General features: G+C 46.1%; 2 protein-coding genes, 1 long non-coding RNA gene and 1 pseudogene across 3 annotated transcripts; all 4 read left to right on the top strand.

Moving 5' to 3' along the window:
- The first annotated feature begins 10955 nt into the window (after window positions 1-10955).
- Window positions 10956-12296, top strand: LOC135545251 (E3 ubiquitin-protein ligase TRIM47-like). Its single transcript, XM_064972881.1, has 3 exons — window positions 10956-11359; window positions 11493-11588; window positions 12115-12296. Exons 1-3 carry the CDS (start codon window positions 11192-11194, stop codon window positions 12157-12159), a joined length of 309 nt encoding a protein of 102 aa, XP_064828953.1. The 5' UTR covers window positions 10956-11191; the 3' UTR covers window positions 12160-12296.
- A 355-nt stretch (window positions 12297-12651) lies between these two features.
- Window positions 12652-13339, top strand: LOC135545252 (uncharacterized). Its single transcript, XR_010456433.1, has 3 exons — window positions 12652-12832; window positions 12930-12965; window positions 13187-13339. It is a non-coding gene; the product is annotated as an uncharacterized LOC135545252 (long non-coding RNA).
- Window positions 13340-13555: 216 nt separating this feature from the next.
- LOC135545023 (stonustoxin subunit alpha-like) lies at window positions 13556-14647 on the top strand (annotated as a pseudogene).
- A 691-nt stretch (window positions 14648-15338) lies between these two features.
- Window positions 15339-16499, top strand: LOC135545022 (cerebellin-4-like). The gene is made up of 4 exons (XM_064972683.1): window positions 15339-15380; window positions 15508-15664; window positions 15781-15921; window positions 16072-16499. The coding sequence occupies exons 1-4, from the start codon at window positions 15339-15341 to the stop codon at window positions 16497-16499; spliced, it is 768 nt and encodes a 255-aa protein (XP_064828755.1).
- Window positions 16500-17447: the final 948 nt, after the last annotated feature.

The following is a 17447-nucleotide window of genomic DNA, read 5'->3' as shown; positions in this document are numbered from 1 at the left end:
TCCAACACCCATCATTAAGTTTTCTGACGACACCACAGTGGTAGGCCTGATCACCAAAAAACGATGAGATGACCTATGGGGAGGAGGTCTGAGAACTGGCAGTATGGTGCCAGGGCAACAACCTCTCCCTCTATGAGCAAGACAAAGGAGCTGATCGTGGATTACAAGAAAAGGTGGGCCGAACAGGCCCCCATTAACATCGACGGGGCTGTAGTGGAGCAGCTTGAGAGCTTCAAGTTCCTTCGTGTCCACATCACCAAAGAACTATCGTGGTCCAAACATACCAAGACAGTCGTGAAGAAGGCACGACAAACCCTTTTCCCCCTCAGGAGACAAAGATTTGGCATGGGTCCCCAGATCCTCAAAAGGTTCTACAGCTGCACCAAAGAGAGCATTCTGACCGGTTGCATCACCCTTCCCTTTTGTACACTGCTGCTACTTGCTGTTTATTATCTATGCATTGTCACGTCACCCCTACCCACATGTACAAATTACCTCAACTAACCTGTACCTATGTTTTACTTTAGTTTACTTTACTACTTTCTTAACTCTTCTTGAACTGCATTGTTGGTTAAGGGCTTGTAAGTAAGCATTTCCCAGTAAGGTCTACACTTGTATTCAGCGCATGTGACAAAGTTTGATTTGATAAAATGAAGAACAAGTAAAACAATTACAAGCTGGTAAACTGAAGTTTTCAAAGTTCCTCTTTGTGATGACATGAGGCTTAGCTTTTTGTATTCAAATCAAAATGTATTGGTCACATACACGTGGTTAGCAGATGTTAATGCGAGTGTAGCAAAATGCTTGTGCTTCTAGTTCCGACAATGCAGTAATATCTAACAAGTAATCGAACAATTCCCCAACAACTACCTAATACACACAAATCTAAAGGGGTGAATATGGACATATAAATATATGGATGAGCGATTTGCCGAGCGGCATAGGCAAGGTGCAATGTATGGTGTAAAATAGTCTATACATAACGAGTAATGTAAGTTATGTAAACATTGTTTAAAGTGACTAGTGATCCATTTTATTCAAGTGGCCAGAGATTTGGGACTCAATCTAGGCAGCAGCCTCTGAGTTAGTGATTGCTGTTCAGCAGTCTGATGGCCTTGAGATCGAGACTGAAAAACAGCTTCTGTCTCAGTTTTGATGCACCTGTACTGGCCTCGCCTTCTGGATGGTAGCGGGGTGAAAAGGCAGTGGCTCGGGTGGTTGTTGTCCTTGATGAACTTCTCTGCCTTCCTGTGACATCAGGTGCTCTAGGTGTCATGGAGGGGAGGTAGTTTTCCCCAGGTGATGCGTTGTGCAGACTGCACCACCCTCTGGAGAGCCTTGCGGTTGAGGGCGGTGCAGTTGCCGTACCAGGCTGTGATGCAGCCCGACAGGATGCTCTCGATTGTGCATCTGTGAAAGTTTGTCAAGGTTTTAGATGACAAGCCAAATTTCTTTAGCCTCCTGAGGTTAAAGAGGTGCTGTTGTGCCTTCTTCACCACACCGTCTGTGTGGGTGGACAATTTCCGATTGTCTGTGATGTGTATGCAGAGGAACTGAACTTTTCCACCTTCTCCACTGCTGTCCATCTGATGTGGATAGGGGGGTGCTCCCTCTGCCATTTCCTGAAGCCCACGATAATCTCCTTTGTTTTGTTGACATTGAGAGGTAGTTTTGCTGACACCACCCGTCGTTGTTGGTAGTTGAGCCCACTACTGTTGTGTCGTCTGCAAACTTGATGGAGTTTGAGGCGTGCATGGCCACACAGTCATGGGGGAACGGGGAGTACAGGAGGGGGCTGAGCACGCACCCTTGTGGACCCTAGTGTTGAGGGTCAGCGACGTGGACATCTTTTGTCCTACCTTTACCACTTGGGGGCGACCTGTCAGGAAGTGGCCTGTCAAAGTCCAGGGCTTCCAGCTTGGAGGGTACTGTGGTGTTGACTGCTGAGCTGAAGTCAATGAGCAGCATTCTTACATGGGTATTCCTCTTGTCCAGATGGGATAGGGCAGTGTGAATGTGGTTGCATTGACTGTGGACCTGTTGGGGTGGTATGCAAACTGAAGTGGGTCTAGGGTGGCCGGTAAGCTGGAGGTGATATGATCCTTGACTTGTCTCTCAAAGCACTCTCTGCCTTCCTGGGTGCAGGAACAATGGTGACCATCTTGTAGAATGTGAGAACAGCTGACTGGGATAGGGAGCAATTGAATATGTCTGTAAACACACCAGCCAGCTGGTCTGCACATCCTCTGAGGACGCGGCTAGGGATGCCGTCTGGGCCAGCAGCCTTGCGAGGGTTAACACATTTAAATGTCTTACTCACGTCAGCCACGGGAGAGGGAAGGGGGGTGGGGAGACCAGTCCTTGTTAGAAGGCAGTGACGGTGGCACTGTATTATCCTCAAAGCGGGCGAAGAAGGTGTTCAGTTTGTCTGGAAGCATGATGTTGGTGTCCGTGATGTGGCTGGTTTTCTTTTTGTAGTCTGTGAATTCCTGTAGACTCTGCCACATACGCCCCGTGTCTGAACCGTTGAATTGCGACTCCACTTTGTCCCTATACTGACATTCCGCTCGTTTGATTGCTTTGCGGATGGAATAACTACACTGTTTATATTCAACCATATTCCCAGACCTCTTTCCATGGTTAAATGCGGTGGTTCAGTTTTGCGCGAATGCCGCCATCCAGCCACAGTTTCTGGTTAGGGTAGGTTTTAAGTCATGGTGGGTACAACCTCTCCAATGCACTTCCTTATAAACTCACTCACCGAGTCGGCGTATAGATCGATGTTGTTCTCATGAGGCTGACCGGAACATATTCCAGTCCATGTGATCAAAACAATCTTGAAACGTGGATTCTGATTAGTCAGAACAGTGTTGAATGGTTCTAGTTACAGGAACATCTTGTTTGAGTTTCTGCCTATAAGACGGTAGGAGCAAGATGGCGTCGTGGTCGGAATTGCAGAAGGGAGGGCGAGGGTGTGCCTTGTATGCGTCGCAGAAGTTAGCAGTAATCGAGTGTATTACCAGTGGGAGTACTGCAATGAATATGCTGATAGAATTTAGGTAGCATGGTTCTCAAATTTGCTTTGTTAAAATCCCCAGCTACAATAAATGCTGCATCAGGATATATGGTTTACATTAGAGTCCAGTGAAGTTCCTTGAGGGCCGTCGTGGTGTCTGCTTGAGGGAGTGTATACACAGCTGTGACGAGAATTCTCTTGGGAGGTAATATGGCCAGGATGTACTTCCTGCGCCGACAGATGGCCGCCTCGCTTCACGTTCCTAGGAAACTATGCAGCATTTAGTTTTTTTGTGTTATTTCTTACATTGTTACCCCAGGAAATCTTAGGTTTTATTACATACAGTCGGGAGGACTATTGGATATAAGAGCAACGTCAACTCACCAACATTACGACTTTCCCGAAGCGGATCCTCTGTTTGGTCCACCACCCATGACAATGGATCGGATCCCAGCTGGTGACCCAAAACAACAGCGCAGCAGAATGGGCAGACGGAGCGGTCTTCTGTTCAGGCTCCGTAAACGGGCACATTGTGCACCGCTCCCGAGCATACTACTCGCCGATGTCCAGTCTCTTGACAACAAGGGAGACGAAATCCGAGCAAAGGTTGCCTTCTCGAGAGACATCAGAGATTGTAACGTTCTTTGTTTCACGGAAACATGGCTCACTCGGGATACGTTATCAGAGTCGGTACAGCCACCTGGCTTCTTCACGCATCGCGCCGACAGAAACAAAGAAGGGCGGGGGTGTATGCCTTATGATTAACGAGACGTGGTGTGATCATAACAACATACAGTAACGAGACATGGTGTGACCATAACAGCATACAGGAACTCAAGTCCTTTTGTTCACCTGACCTAGAATTCCTTACAGTAAAATGCAGACCGCATTACCTGCCAAGAGAATTCTTCGATCATAATCAGTCGTGTGTATCCTCCCACCAAGCAGACACATCAACGTCCCTGAAAGAACTTCATTGGACTCCATGTAAACCGAAAACCATATATCCTAAGGCTGCATGTATTGTAGCTGGGGATTTTAACAAGGCTAAACTGAAAACAAGGCGCATATCAAATACGCGACCAAATACACAGTGTAGCTATTCCCTCCGCAAGGCAATCAAACAAGCTAAGCGTCTGTATAGAGACAATGTAGAGTCGCAATTCAACGGCTCAGACACGAGAGGTATGTGGCAGGGAAAACCCGCCCTGTCAAGGACCACGATGTCTTGCTCCCAGACAAACTAAACAACTTCTTTGCTCGCTTTGAGGACAACACAGTTCCACTGACACTGCCTGCTACCAAAACCTGCATGCTCTCCTTCACTGCAGCCAACGTGAGTAAAACATTTAAACGCGTTAACCCTCGCAAGGCTGCCGGCCCAGGCGGCATCCCCAGCCGTGTCCTCAGAGCATGCGCAGACCAGCTGGCTGGTCTTATCCCAGTCTGCTGTTCCCACATGCTTCAAGAGGGCCACCACTGTTCCTGATCCCAAGAAAGCGAAGGTAACTGAGCTAAATGTCTATCGCCCCGTAGCACTCTATTCCTTCATCATGAAGTGCTTTGAGAGACTAGTCAAGAACCATATCACCTCCACCCTACCTGACACCCTAGACCCACTGCAATTTGCTTACCGCCCCAATAGGTCCACAGACGACGCAACTGCAATCACACTGCACACTGCCCTAACCCATCTGGACAAGAAGAATACCTATGTGAGAATGCTGTTCATCGACGACAGCTCAGCATTTAACACCATAGTACCCTGCAAACTCGTCAGGTTGCCCTGTGCAACTGGGTCCTGGACTTCCTGATGGGCCGCCCACAGGTGTTGTGGGTAGGTAACATCTCCACCCTGCTGATCCTCAACACTGGGGCCCCACAAGGGTGCATTCTCAGCCCTCTCCTGTACTCCCTGTTCACCCATGACTGCGTGGCCATGCACACCTCCAACTCAATCATCAAGTTTGCAGTCGACACTACAGTGGTAGGCTTGATTACCAACAATGACGAGACTGCCTACAGGGAGGGGGTGAGGGTCCTCAGAGTGTGGTGTCAGGAAAATAACCTCACTCAATGTCAACAAAACAAAGGAGATTGTAGACTTCAGGAAACAGCAGAGGGAGCAGCCCTCTATCCCCTATCCACATCGACAGGACAGTAGTGGAGAAGGTAGAAGGTTTTAAGTTCCTTGGCGTACACATCACGGACAAACTGAAATGGTCCACCCACACAGACAGTGTGGTGAAGAAGGCGCAGCAGCGCCTCTTCAACCTCAGCAGGCTGAAGAAATTAGGCTTGTCACCAAAAACACTCAAACTTTCACAGATGCACAATCGAGAGCGTCCTGTCGTGCTGTATCGCCGCCTGGTACGGCAACTGCTCCGCCCACAACCGTAAGGCTCTCCATAGGGTAGTGAGGTCTGCACAACGCATCACCGGGGAAAACTACCTGCCCTCCATGACATCTACACCACCCGATGTCACAGGAAGGCCATTAAGGTTGGGTGAGCAGAAGGACTAGAGTACCTGTATGTTGTTATGATTACATCACGAGTCGTTAATCATGAAGCATACACCCCCGCCCTTCTTCCCAGAGAGGTGTTTATCTCTGTTGGCTAGATGCATGAAGAAGCTCGGTGGCTGAACCGATTCCGACAACCTATCCCGAGAGAGCCATGTTTCCGTAAAACAGAGAATGTTACAATCTGTCTCTCTGGAAGGCAAGCCCTGCTCTTATTTTGTCTACCTTGTTGTCAAGAGACTGGACATTGGAGAGTAATATACTTGGGAGCAGTGGGTGATGTGCACGTCTATGAAGCCTGACCAGGAGGCCACTCTGTCTGCCTCTTCTGCTGCAACAACGTTTTGGGTCAGCTTCTGGGATTAGATCCATTGTCCTGGGTAGTGGTCCAAACAAAGGATCCGCTTCGTGAAAGTCGCATTCCTGGTCGTAATGTTGGTAAGTTGACGTCGACTCTTACAGCCGGTAAGAACTATTGGATATATGTAATAAGACTTAAGATTTCATGGGGTAACAATTTAAGAATTTGGAGTCGCCATCTCAAACAAGCAATGTTCAATAGGCAGTTTCAGGCCCTGTCTGATGGTTGATATTAAAATTAAGGTTGGTATAACTATATAAAATTGCATAGAACTGCACCATTTGGTCTATCCCTATTAGTAAGGAGTAGAAATTGTAATTACTTTTCCATGGTTGGCACCATAGGGCTTGATGCCGCATCCAATGTCAATATGGAGAACTCTGAGTAACCAATGATGGAATGTTATAAACTGACTTACATTACACAGGCTTTGGTTGCACCCATGTAAGTCATACACCCTTGAGGCCTGATGTGTGAGGGAGCCTGGGGGGTACTGGCCTGTGGTAGAAATTCCCTGATCTGGACCCTCCGGAGACAGGTAAAGGATGAAGGAGCAGGAATCTCTGGAAGCAGGTGGGTGAAATTGCATGTCAGCAGAATGGGATCCCCTAAAGCCATTTCAGCCCCATTCACCAAAAACCACTGCCTTGCGCTGGGCTTACGGTGTGTGACGTGCAGGGCAGCCCTGGCCAGTCAGTCAGAGTGGTGACACAGTGGCGAGGCAGTGACGACGACCAGGCTGAGTAGAAAAAGAAAAGTTCTTAGAGTGGGACCTTTTCCAGGATAATTAGCTTACTCTGGATGTCCAGCTCAGACATATATTCCTCAATAAGCTGGCAATTTCCACATTAGAAATTTAGCCAGTCAATATTATCCTGGAACTGTGGAAAATAGGTGCAACTCCTACATGGGATGAAATAGTCTCTGAGTTCGTAGCCATAAACCTGGAAATGGTCTGTTAAAATCGACATCACGTGACCAAAAGTATGTGGACAGCTGCTCGTCGAACATCTCATTACAAAATTATGGGTATTAATAGGGAGTTGGTCCCTCCTTTGCTGCTACAGTGGGGCAAAAAAGTATTTAGTCAGTCACCAATTGTGCAAGTTCTCCCACTTAAAAAGATGAGAGGCCTGTAATTTTCATCATAGGTACACTTCAACTATGACAGACACAATGAGGAAAAGAAAATCCAGAAAATCACATTTGTAGGATTTTTAATGAATTTATTTGCAAATTATGGTGGAAAATAAGTATTTGGTCAATAACAAAAGTTGATCTCAATACTTTGTCATTGCCAACAAAGGGTATATAACAGAGGTCAAACGTTTTCTGTAAGTCCTCACAAGGTTTTCACACACTGTTGCTGGTATTTTGGCCCATTCCTCCATGCAGATATCCTCTATAGCAGTGATGTTTTGGGGCTGTTGTTGGGCAACACGGACTTTCAACTCCCTCCAAAGATTTTCTATGGGATTGAGATCTGGAGACTGGCTAGGCCAGTCCAGGACCTTGAAATGCTTCTTACGAAGCCACTCCTTCATTGCCCGGGCGGTGTGTTTGGGATCATTGTCATGCTGAAAGACCCAGCCACGTTTCATCTTCAATGCCCGGGGCGGCAGGGTAGCCTAGTGGTTAGAGCGTTGGACTAGTAACTGAAAGGTTGACAAGGTACAAATCTGTCGTTCTGCCCCTGAACAGGCAGTTAACCCACTGTTCCTAGGCCGTCATTGAAAATAAGAATTTGTTCTTAACTGACTTGCCTAGTAAAATAAAGGTAAAAAAAAAATGCCCTTGCTGATGGTAGGCTTTGTTACTTTGGTCCCAGCTCTCTGCAGGTCATTCACTAGGTCCCCCGTGTGGTTCTGGGATTTTTGCTCACCGTTCTTGTGATCATTTTGACCCCACGGGGTGAGATCTTGCGTGGAGCCCCAGATCGAGGGAGATTATCAGTGGTCTTATATGTCTTCCATTTCCTAATAATTGCTCCCACAGTTGATTTCTTCATAACAAGCTGCTTACCTATTGCAGATTCAGTCTTCCCAGCCTGTTGCAGGTCTACAATTTTGTTTCTGGTGTCCTTTGACAGCTCTTTGGTCTTGGCCATAGTAGAGTTTGGAGTGTGACTGTTTGAGGTTGTGGACAGGTATCTTTTATACTGATAAGAAGTTCAAACAGGTGCCATTAATACAGGTAACGAGTGGAGGACAGAGGAGCCTCTGAAAGAAGTTGGTACAGATCTGTGAGAGCCAGAAATCTTGCTTGTTTGTAGGTGACCAAATACTTATTTTCCACCATAATTTGCAAATAAATTCATTAAAAATCCTACAATGTGATTTTCTGGACTTTTTTTCTCATTTTGTCTGTCATACTTGAAGTGTACCTATGCTGACAATTACAGGCCTCATCTTTTTAAGAGAACTTGCACAATGGGTGGCTGACTAAATACTTTTTTGCCACACTGTATAACATCCTCCACTCTTCTAGGAAGGTTTTCCACTAGATGTTGGAACATTGCTGCGGGGACTTGCTTCCATTCAGCCATGAGCGTTAGTGAGGTCGGGCACTGATGTTGGATAATTAGGCCTGGCTCTCAGTTGGCATTCCAAATTAATTCCAAAGGTGTTTGATGGGCTTGAGGTCAGGGCTCTGTGCAGACCAGTCAAGTTCTTCCATACTGAACTCCATGAACCATTTCTGTATCGACCTCACATTAGGCCTCACATTAGATTTCCCTTCACTGGAACTAAGGGACCTTGACCAAACCATAAAAAACAGCCCCAAACTTTAGTTGGCTGTATGCATTCGGGCAGGTAGCGTTCTCCTGGTATCCGCCAAACCCATATTTTTCCTCCCGACTTCCCGGTTTTGAAGCGTGATTCATCGTTCCCACTGCGCCAGAGACCAATGGTGGCGAGCTTTACACCATTCCAGCCGATGCTTGGCATTGCACATGGTGTTCTAGGCTTGTGTGCGGCTGCTTGGCCATGGAAACCCTTTTCATGAAGCTTCCGACAGTTATTTTCCTGACGTTGCTTCGAGGCATTTTGGAACTTGGTAGTGAGTGTTGTAACCAAGGACAGAGGAATTTTATACTCTACGCACTTCAGCACTTGGCGGTCCCATCCTGTGAGCTTGTGTGGCCTACCACTTCAGGGCTGTTTCCACTTAATAGCACTTACAGTTGACCGGGACAGCTTTAGCAGGCAGAAATATGACGAACTGACTTGGTGGCATCCTATGAAGGTGTTCCATTGAAAGTTGTTGAGCTCTTCAGTAATGCCCTTCTATTGCCAATGTTTGTCTATGGAAATTGCATAGCTGTGTGCTCGATTTTATAAACCTGTCAGCAACTGGTGGGTCTGAAATACCCAAATCCACTAATTTGAAGGCGTGTCCACATACTTTTGTGTATGTGTATATACTGTAGGTTGGTGAGGAATCCACTAAAAGTCAATCCACACAGTGTGATGGTCAGTTAGATTTGAATCAGTTTATAGGATCACCACAGTTATAGGCAGCATACCAGAACCCAACCACAGACTAGAAAACAGCCAGCACTAGGACCCACAATAAACACAATCAAGGTACAAAACTCGCCATCATAACAACAGCAAGGAGAGAGCGGTGACTCAATGTGATTAAATGCGGTGGCCCATCAAAACAGCAATGTAACGGAGGCCGTGTTTCCAGTATGATAGGCAGGAGAGAAGCACCACGGAGGGGCTGTAGTTTCCATTGGAAGCCGGGAGGGAGGCAAAAAAAGTAGGCTAAACCAAGTGGAGTTCAAGTTTCGCAGTAGTCCAGAAGCGTCCAAGGCACAATGTCAAGTGGAAGGATAAAAGCAGCAGGAGGCGGGTGTCTGCTCAGATAATGCCCCAGTGCAGAGTAGGGTGCCTAGGTCGGCCTCAAATGTTTCAGCAGACCTGTTTTTGTATGTCTCCTTAAAAACTATGCAATATTGTCCAATGTGTTCACAGCCAGATGAAAAGCTTTTCAGCTACAAACACTGATCAGAAAAAAATACATGCTTACCAACCATCTTGAAAAGTGGGTGTTTTTAATTGTAAGTCAGGGGCAGAGGTGATCTCCTCTCAAACAATCTCTTTATATAGTAGTGGCCAGCTCTTTCTGTTGCCTGGTGACAGCCGCCGTGTTCCCACAGTTGAATTGTGGATGGAGAAATTGTAGCTGCTGGAGTGTAGTGTGTGTGTATATGCCTTAATTTCTCAAGTAGATGGACTCTTACCTTTTCATTTGACACCAAATTTGACATGTGGTGCTCGAGTCCTTTTTACATGGAAATGACCAGCTTACACAGTATAACCATTTCTGTATTCATTGTATTGTTGACACAACCACATTACTGTGGACAGTTTTTTTTATTTTAAAATTTGTACAATAACTATGCTTTTTATATCCACAGAGAAGGTGAAAAATGTGGTTGTATTGACAATGATAAACAATACAATGGATACGGCAAATGGCTATACTGTGTAAGCTGCTGGTCATTTCCATGTAAAAGGACCCACGAGTACCGATGTGAAAATGGGGAGGGGGGTTAAAGTGTACAGTATATATGCCTTAATTTCTCAAGAATATAGACTCTTAGTTTTCATTTTACACCAAATTTAGCATGCTCCTATTAACTTCCCATGTTGGGGGTCATGTGTCCTTTTACATGGACCATCAGTTTACACAGTATCGCCATTGTATTGTTAAACATTGTGAGGTACAGCCTTATTATTGTGGACACACAATGTGTGTGTATTTTTAACAATAACTAGGCTATTTATATCCACAAGGTGAAAATGTGGTTCCTTCTTGAAGGTGAAAAACCTGTTGGTCTACCACTTTGAGATGATTTAAAAATCTAGACCACTGACAGCCTGCAACTACAGTGCTTCTGCCTCATCCATGTGACTGTGACATCAGTCAGAATGTTTTGGAAACTCCTCACTGGTCTTACCTGTTTTTCCTGCCTCGCCCAAGGCCAGCCCATTTAGGTTTTAACCAGCATGCTATGACATTTCAGAAGCATTGTCAGTCTTACTAACAAAGTTGACCACAATCTCCAGGACCTATGTTTCCCAGCTCCATGGCCGCTGCCGCATGGCCTGAGGAGGATTTTGTGTGCTCTGTCTGTCTGTAGACACTACGTGACCCCGCCACACTGCCCTGTGGTCACACCTACCGCCTGTCCTGCATCCAGAGGCACTGGGACCAGAATGAGGCCAAGGGTCAGTTTAGCTGGAGGTGTGTGCAGACACAGGCCTTCGCCAAGGGGGGGATGTTCCCCCAACTGCCCGTCATCAGCCCCAGGCTTTGCCCTCAACACCAGCGGCCCCTAGATCTCTACTACCATGATGATAAGGAGTGTTTGTGTGACCAGTGTTGTCGTGATGGACACAAGGGCCACCGTGTGGTTAAGCCGCAAGAGGAGTGGAAGGGGAGATGGGTAAAGAACTGACTGTTGTTTTGTCTGTTGCCACAACAATTTTATTTTAATATAGCAGCTTTATTTGAATTTTAGAAAATACTGGGTGCCTGAGAGAATCCTGTGTTTCTGTATACTGTGTCCCTTTGTACAGAGGGAGCTAGTTCCAATGCAGGCCGAGACACCAAGGAGGATCCAAGAGATGGAGAAGGAGCTCAAGGAGTTCCCACTAACTGCCCAGCTCCACAAAGTAAGGAAACCCCTCATCAATGTAAAATATGTTGTGGTTACATAATTTGTTTTCAGTGTGTTGTGGAAACTCTTACACAGGGACACCTGAAGTCAATCTTAAATTAATCATTGTTTATTGTCAGAGGGGTTCCAACAAACTCAATGCACCAAGTACACATGTCGATGAGGAGATCTAACAGTGCAGTCCCGTTTAGTTCCCTTATATTCTGGTTACAGACATGCTGCATAGTTCATAGGAGACGGTGCCAGACACATGCCGGAACCAAATAGTTCTGCCAAATAGTCTAAAGGAGGAGGTCATGATGGCCCTCCATATCTTTACCAGGCATGGGCAGGAACAAAGGATTGTTTATAACACCAAAGACAAGATTCACAAAGTAAAATTTCCATCACAAGAGCCTAGTAGTTAGTCACTGTTTCATAACACACTGCCCCCTCTTTCACTTCCTCGTCTCTCCACCTCTATCTATCCCTCCATTTTTGCTTTGCTTCTCTCTGTGTCTGTGTCCTCTCTCTTCTCATAGCTCTGTCCAGGCCCTACAGAAGGAGGGTGTGGAGCTCTTCTCTGAGCTGGTGAAGAGTATGGAGCTGATGGGTACCCAGGTCGGGGAGTTCTTTGTGCCCATCAGGCCTCCATTGGCCACCAGACCGAGGGCCACATCCACAAGCTGGAGCAGGACCTGGCCCAGCTCCGCAGGAAAGACCAGAAACTCAGCCGACTGGCCAGCATGCAGGACCACATCTGCTTCTTAAAAAATAATGGGATTGAGATGACCATCCTCACCACTAGGCGTTATTGTCTTCATCTATCATCCTCTACAGAATATCTTCACCCTCGAGCTCGTCACACATAATGGGGGCAGAGAGGGGTTAGTGCTGTGTGATGAGGCCCTTGTGTCTGAGATTCAAACTGTGATGGGAGAGCTAAGAGAAGGACTACAGGATCTGTTTAAATCCAGCATGGCCAAGATCTTCAGAACTGGTGAGTCCATGGGCATTTTCAGTGGCCTAAAATGTATACAGGGAGATTTGGACCGGTTTTACTATCTTCCCTTTTGATTTTGCTGGTTCTGTTGAGAATGCTCAATGGTTGAGCAGTATATATGGTTATTAATATTACTGAGACTATTTTCTTGCTTGTAATGAATGATGCCAGTCTTAGTCCATCACAATTGTTGAATGGTCAAGCTGCAGGGAACGAAGCATCTACTGACAACAATCAGGTGGCTTCACAAAATGCAGGTAAGCATCTACAAGACATGTTAAAAGAAAACGAAAAAACTAAGTTGCAGCTGCCATTTTCTATCAGAATGCTAATATTTTTTTCTCATCTCTGTAGCATCCGAAGTGCAATCAAACCCTCAACTGAACACAGGTAAATGTTTAATTCAGTCTTTGTATGAGATGATCAAGTACATCAACCTTTAACAGACTAAAGATCCTTTCCCCTATTGCATTTTAGTATGTGAAATAACATCAAACCCTTCACCTCTACCTAGCTGATTAAACTCAACTCCATAATTTACAATTGATTTGCGCGGTGACTAGCTGTAAAAACAGCTTTCTTATATTCTCACCTCTATTGCTTTTCTTTAGTGAATGAGGTGACATCAACAAACTTTCTACCTCAACCTCCATTACCTACAACTGGACCTCAAGGTAAATATATGAACAGCGGTCTTAGGTTTCTTCAGTGTAGTTCCAAAGTTGGCATTATAATGCAAATAAAATGTTCCAAATAAGAATTATTTATTTTCTCTCACAACTTTTAGTGAACCAGGTGATCACTGTTGGTTTGGCAAACCCAGAGCTGAAAACCAGAAAGAAATGCTCGTGAGTAGCCCTTTTACTGCTTTTCACCCTTTTAAAGAGTTAAAGAAATGTAGTCAAGAGCAGCATTGAAGCGTTTTCATATCTTCACACAATTGGACGCTTGAACAAAAAAGTGAGTGTGGACTACAAAGGATGACAATAGCATCACCTGTCTTTCTCCATGCAGTTCGCTTTAATTTGACATTTGACCCCAACACTGCTTACCGCCACCTGAACTGGCTGATAAGGACCATAAAGCCACTCTGAAGGCAGAGAAGCAGAACCAGCCGGAGCACCCCGACCGTTTCATCTACTGGAGACAGATACTGTGCAGGGAGCCCCTGGCCGGAAGCCCCTATTACTGGGAGACAGAGTGGACGGGCCAGAAGGTGGGTTATTACTGCCATAGAAATAGAATTACTAGAAGGGACAAAGCTTCTCAGGCTACGACCACATTTGACTGGAACACTCATGGGTACACACCAGAGGAGGCTGCTACTGAGGGAGGACGGCTCCTAATAATGGCTGGAATGGTATCAAACGTGTTTGATATCATTCCATTGGCTCCATTCCAGCCATTATTAGGAGCCGTCCTTCCCCCAGCAGCCTTCACTGGTACACACTTAATATAATTATATTTCTATTGTTGCTCCCTCATCATTAAGATCGCGTCAACGTATGTTATGTACTTGAGAGATGCCCTTGATTTGAATCTGTCATCAATTGACTAGTATTCACTATTTTGGCTTTGAGTATTTTACTTAGTTTTTATTATTTGTCACTCAGATCACTATTGGCGTGGCCTACAGAGACCTGGGGAGAAAGGAGGCTGACGACAGCAGCAGGCTGGGCTACAAAGAGCACTCTTGGAGCCTGAACTGGTCTGGGACGGGCTTTTCAATGTGGCATGCTGGGAAGGAGACCCAGCTAGGCACAACCAAGGCTCGCAGGCTGGTGGTGTACCTGGACCAACAGGAAGGAGTACTGGCCTTCTACAGGATCTCCAACAACCAGGCCCATCTCATCCATTCCCTCCAGACAGACTTTACTGGCCCCCTCTATCCCGGGTTCCGCTTCTCGTCAGGGGTCGAGGCATCTGTGACTCTATGTCAACTGGACTAGTTTATACAACTGCTAGGAAAGTTCCAGTATTAGGTGCTGATTTGCTGATAGCTTGTTCCAGCCATATCTTAGCTGCTGTCCTATTGTCATGTGCCCTTTTGGCTTGTAACAATTATATTCAAATGCATGATTGATTAAAAAAAATGTTTTTAAATGCATAAACAAAGTTGCTTGAAGTGAATTTAGATTTTTTTTTCAAAATACCAGTAGAAACTTATCTTCTGTTTGAAATTAGGTCAGGGCCATTTTCAGTTGAACACAAATTAGTTTCCTGAATAAGACGATTTGTTATATAAATCCAGGGGCGCAACATTTGTTTTAGAGGTGGGGGGGACATATACAGTACCAGTCAAAAGTTTGGACACTCGAAGAGGTCTGTATATATAGTTTACTTTAATCAAACACCCTGACAATCTACTCCCCATGCCTTCTGCGCTCCCCTCCCAACATGCTATGCTGGGAATGAGTTCACTGTTTTTCACCTCTCGCCCATTGCATCAGGAAAAGGTCCCCTGCCGACTACCTGACACTCTCTTCATCATCCATTAACATACACAATGAGCAGGTGGAAGCTGCCTGACACCTGACAACGCAGGTAAAGTGTCATTGCAGTTCAATGGGAACTCCGTGGTCCGGGTGACAGACAATGCCTGTCCCACATATGTAGGACACAAAGCCTGCCACTGCCCATCCCACAGAAGACCGACAGTGGGAGGTGGCATTTACTCAGGGTTTATAGGTAGAGCTCCTCTCCTGGTGACAGTCTATCCATCCGATTGTCTGTGAACATCGACTGCTATCTCCAAGCTGCAAAATGAGAGGTGGGCGTCTCTATGGTTTCCTATATGACAGGGAAGCATAACTGCAGATGTAGGCTCCAGAGTGGTTGAATGAAGACAGAGGAGTTAAGCTTTTGGTCTAGAGTAGCCAAGGGGGTGCACAACTCCTGTCCTACGATGGTGTGTGATGCTGCAGGTGTGTAGAGTGTATGGAAGAGAGCATACTGTGGTGTAACTGTGTGCTTTACTCTGCTCTCTCCTACAGCTATCATACTGCTGTGCTTGTTGGGGGCCGCTCTGGCCAATGAATACAGCTGGAATAGCCCTGGAGAGGAGACAAAGGACCCCAAAACAGAGAACTGTAAGGGATAGAGAGAGTAGGAAGGGAGACACTAAGGATGGCAAACAGCGAGGAGTGCTGAGAACCACTGTCTAATCCTTTGTCCTGTGTGTCTGTCTGTGTCTGTGTCAACACAGTGTGTCTGGCGGACCAGGCCTCCTGCGGCTGCTGCCTGATGCAGAAGCAGATGTGGAGGATGGAGCAGTTTTTCAACATGAGTCTGAACGAGCTGCAGAAGGGCCTGGAGAAGGCAAAGGCCGTGGTCAACAATGTCCGCGGTGAGACCATCTGACCTCAACCACTATCTCCATTACCACATCAACACCGGACAATGTGTTACATTTTGACTGGAAACCAAATGGCTTGCTGTTATTTTGTCCCATTGTATATTAATTTCTCTATCCTTCTCTCTCTCTTTCCATCTGCAGCTAGCCGCAGTGCCTTCTCCGTGGCCCTGACCAATACACGCCGTTGCGAGGGCCCCTTCCGTGAAGCTAAGACCATTGTCTACCAGTACATCTTCGTCAACCTAGGCGAGGGCTACAACAACCGCACCGGCATCTTCACTGTGCCCCGCTCCGGTGTCTACAGCCTAGCCCTGACCGTGTACAGTGACTCGGGTGCCCCCGGCGCCAACCTGGCCGCGTGCGCCAACCTGATGGTGAACGGGCGCCAGGTGGCGGGCTGCAGCGAGCAGAACCAGCAGGACCAAGAGGACAGCACCACCATGGTGATGGCCATCCAGCTGCAGGCCGGGGACAAGTTGTCCGTCACCCTGCCCATCGGATGCTTCCTGTGCGACGAACAGAGCCACTACAACACCTTTTCCGGCTTCCTGCTCTACGCCACCGACTAAGTCTAAGCTGAGGCTGCTGAGGTTACCACACCCCAACACCTTCGCCCTGTCTAACTCCTTTGCCCAGTCCTGCTTCTGGAAGGGAACTTGGAGCTGGTCTTGAGGCTCTGTGATAAGTGTTTGATCAGAGGCCAGCTCCTCCAGTGAATGTCAATCAGAACCCCATTCATCTTTCTAGGACCAGAACTAGGCTCCCCCAGCCTTGACCCCCCCCCCAACAACTATTGGTAACAACTTCTTACCCAATCAAGTTAACTGGTGATGTATACAGTGACGGGAAAAAAGCTGTCTGCGTGTGTTAGATTTTTTTTTGAAAATAAACTATGATTATACAACAAGTACTTGGTCTGTGCTCTTTTATCTCTCTCTGTGTTGTTGTACTACTGTATTCATACTAAGGATCATTAAGTAATGTTAATATAAGGGGCCACAAATCGAGAAACGTTGCAATGAAGATAAATGCCAAATGAGCATTTTAGATTTTTTTTTTGTAACTGTATTTTTTTTATTGGAATTTCACAATTTTCACCCATATTAAGAGATGCAACAAAAAAACAGCACTCACTTACACAAACACACACACACACACAGGTATGTGTATATATATATTATATACATACACACACACACACACCCATACATACGTACACTATTTTCCTCTTCCCGCCCGGTGCATCTCTCACCCCATCCCCATCATTGCGTCTCTCAATGCATACATTTCAAACAAACTTACAAACAGAAATTAAACACAAAAGTTTAGTTTAAACCAAGAAGTTGGGTTCCACACATGGAACGTACAGTGTAGTTCTGAAATACATAGATCCCCACCATTCTAAGAGAATCCTTGCAACATAATAGCTGATACCTCAGGTTCTAGGTCATTGAGATAAGGTTCCCATACTTTGTAGAACTGGTCTGTTTTAGAATGCAATGTACATGTCAGATATT

Source organism: Oncorhynchus masou, chromosome 9 (assembly GCF_036934945.1).
Source record: "Oncorhynchus masou masou isolate Uvic2021 chromosome 9, UVic_Omas_1.1, whole genome shotgun sequence".
In the NCBI taxonomy this organism is placed as follows: Eukaryota; Metazoa; Chordata; class Actinopteri; order Salmoniformes; family Salmonidae; genus Oncorhynchus; species Oncorhynchus masou.
Note: the sequence above shows the minus strand (reverse complement) of the source record. Positions and strands in the feature narration are given on the sequence as shown.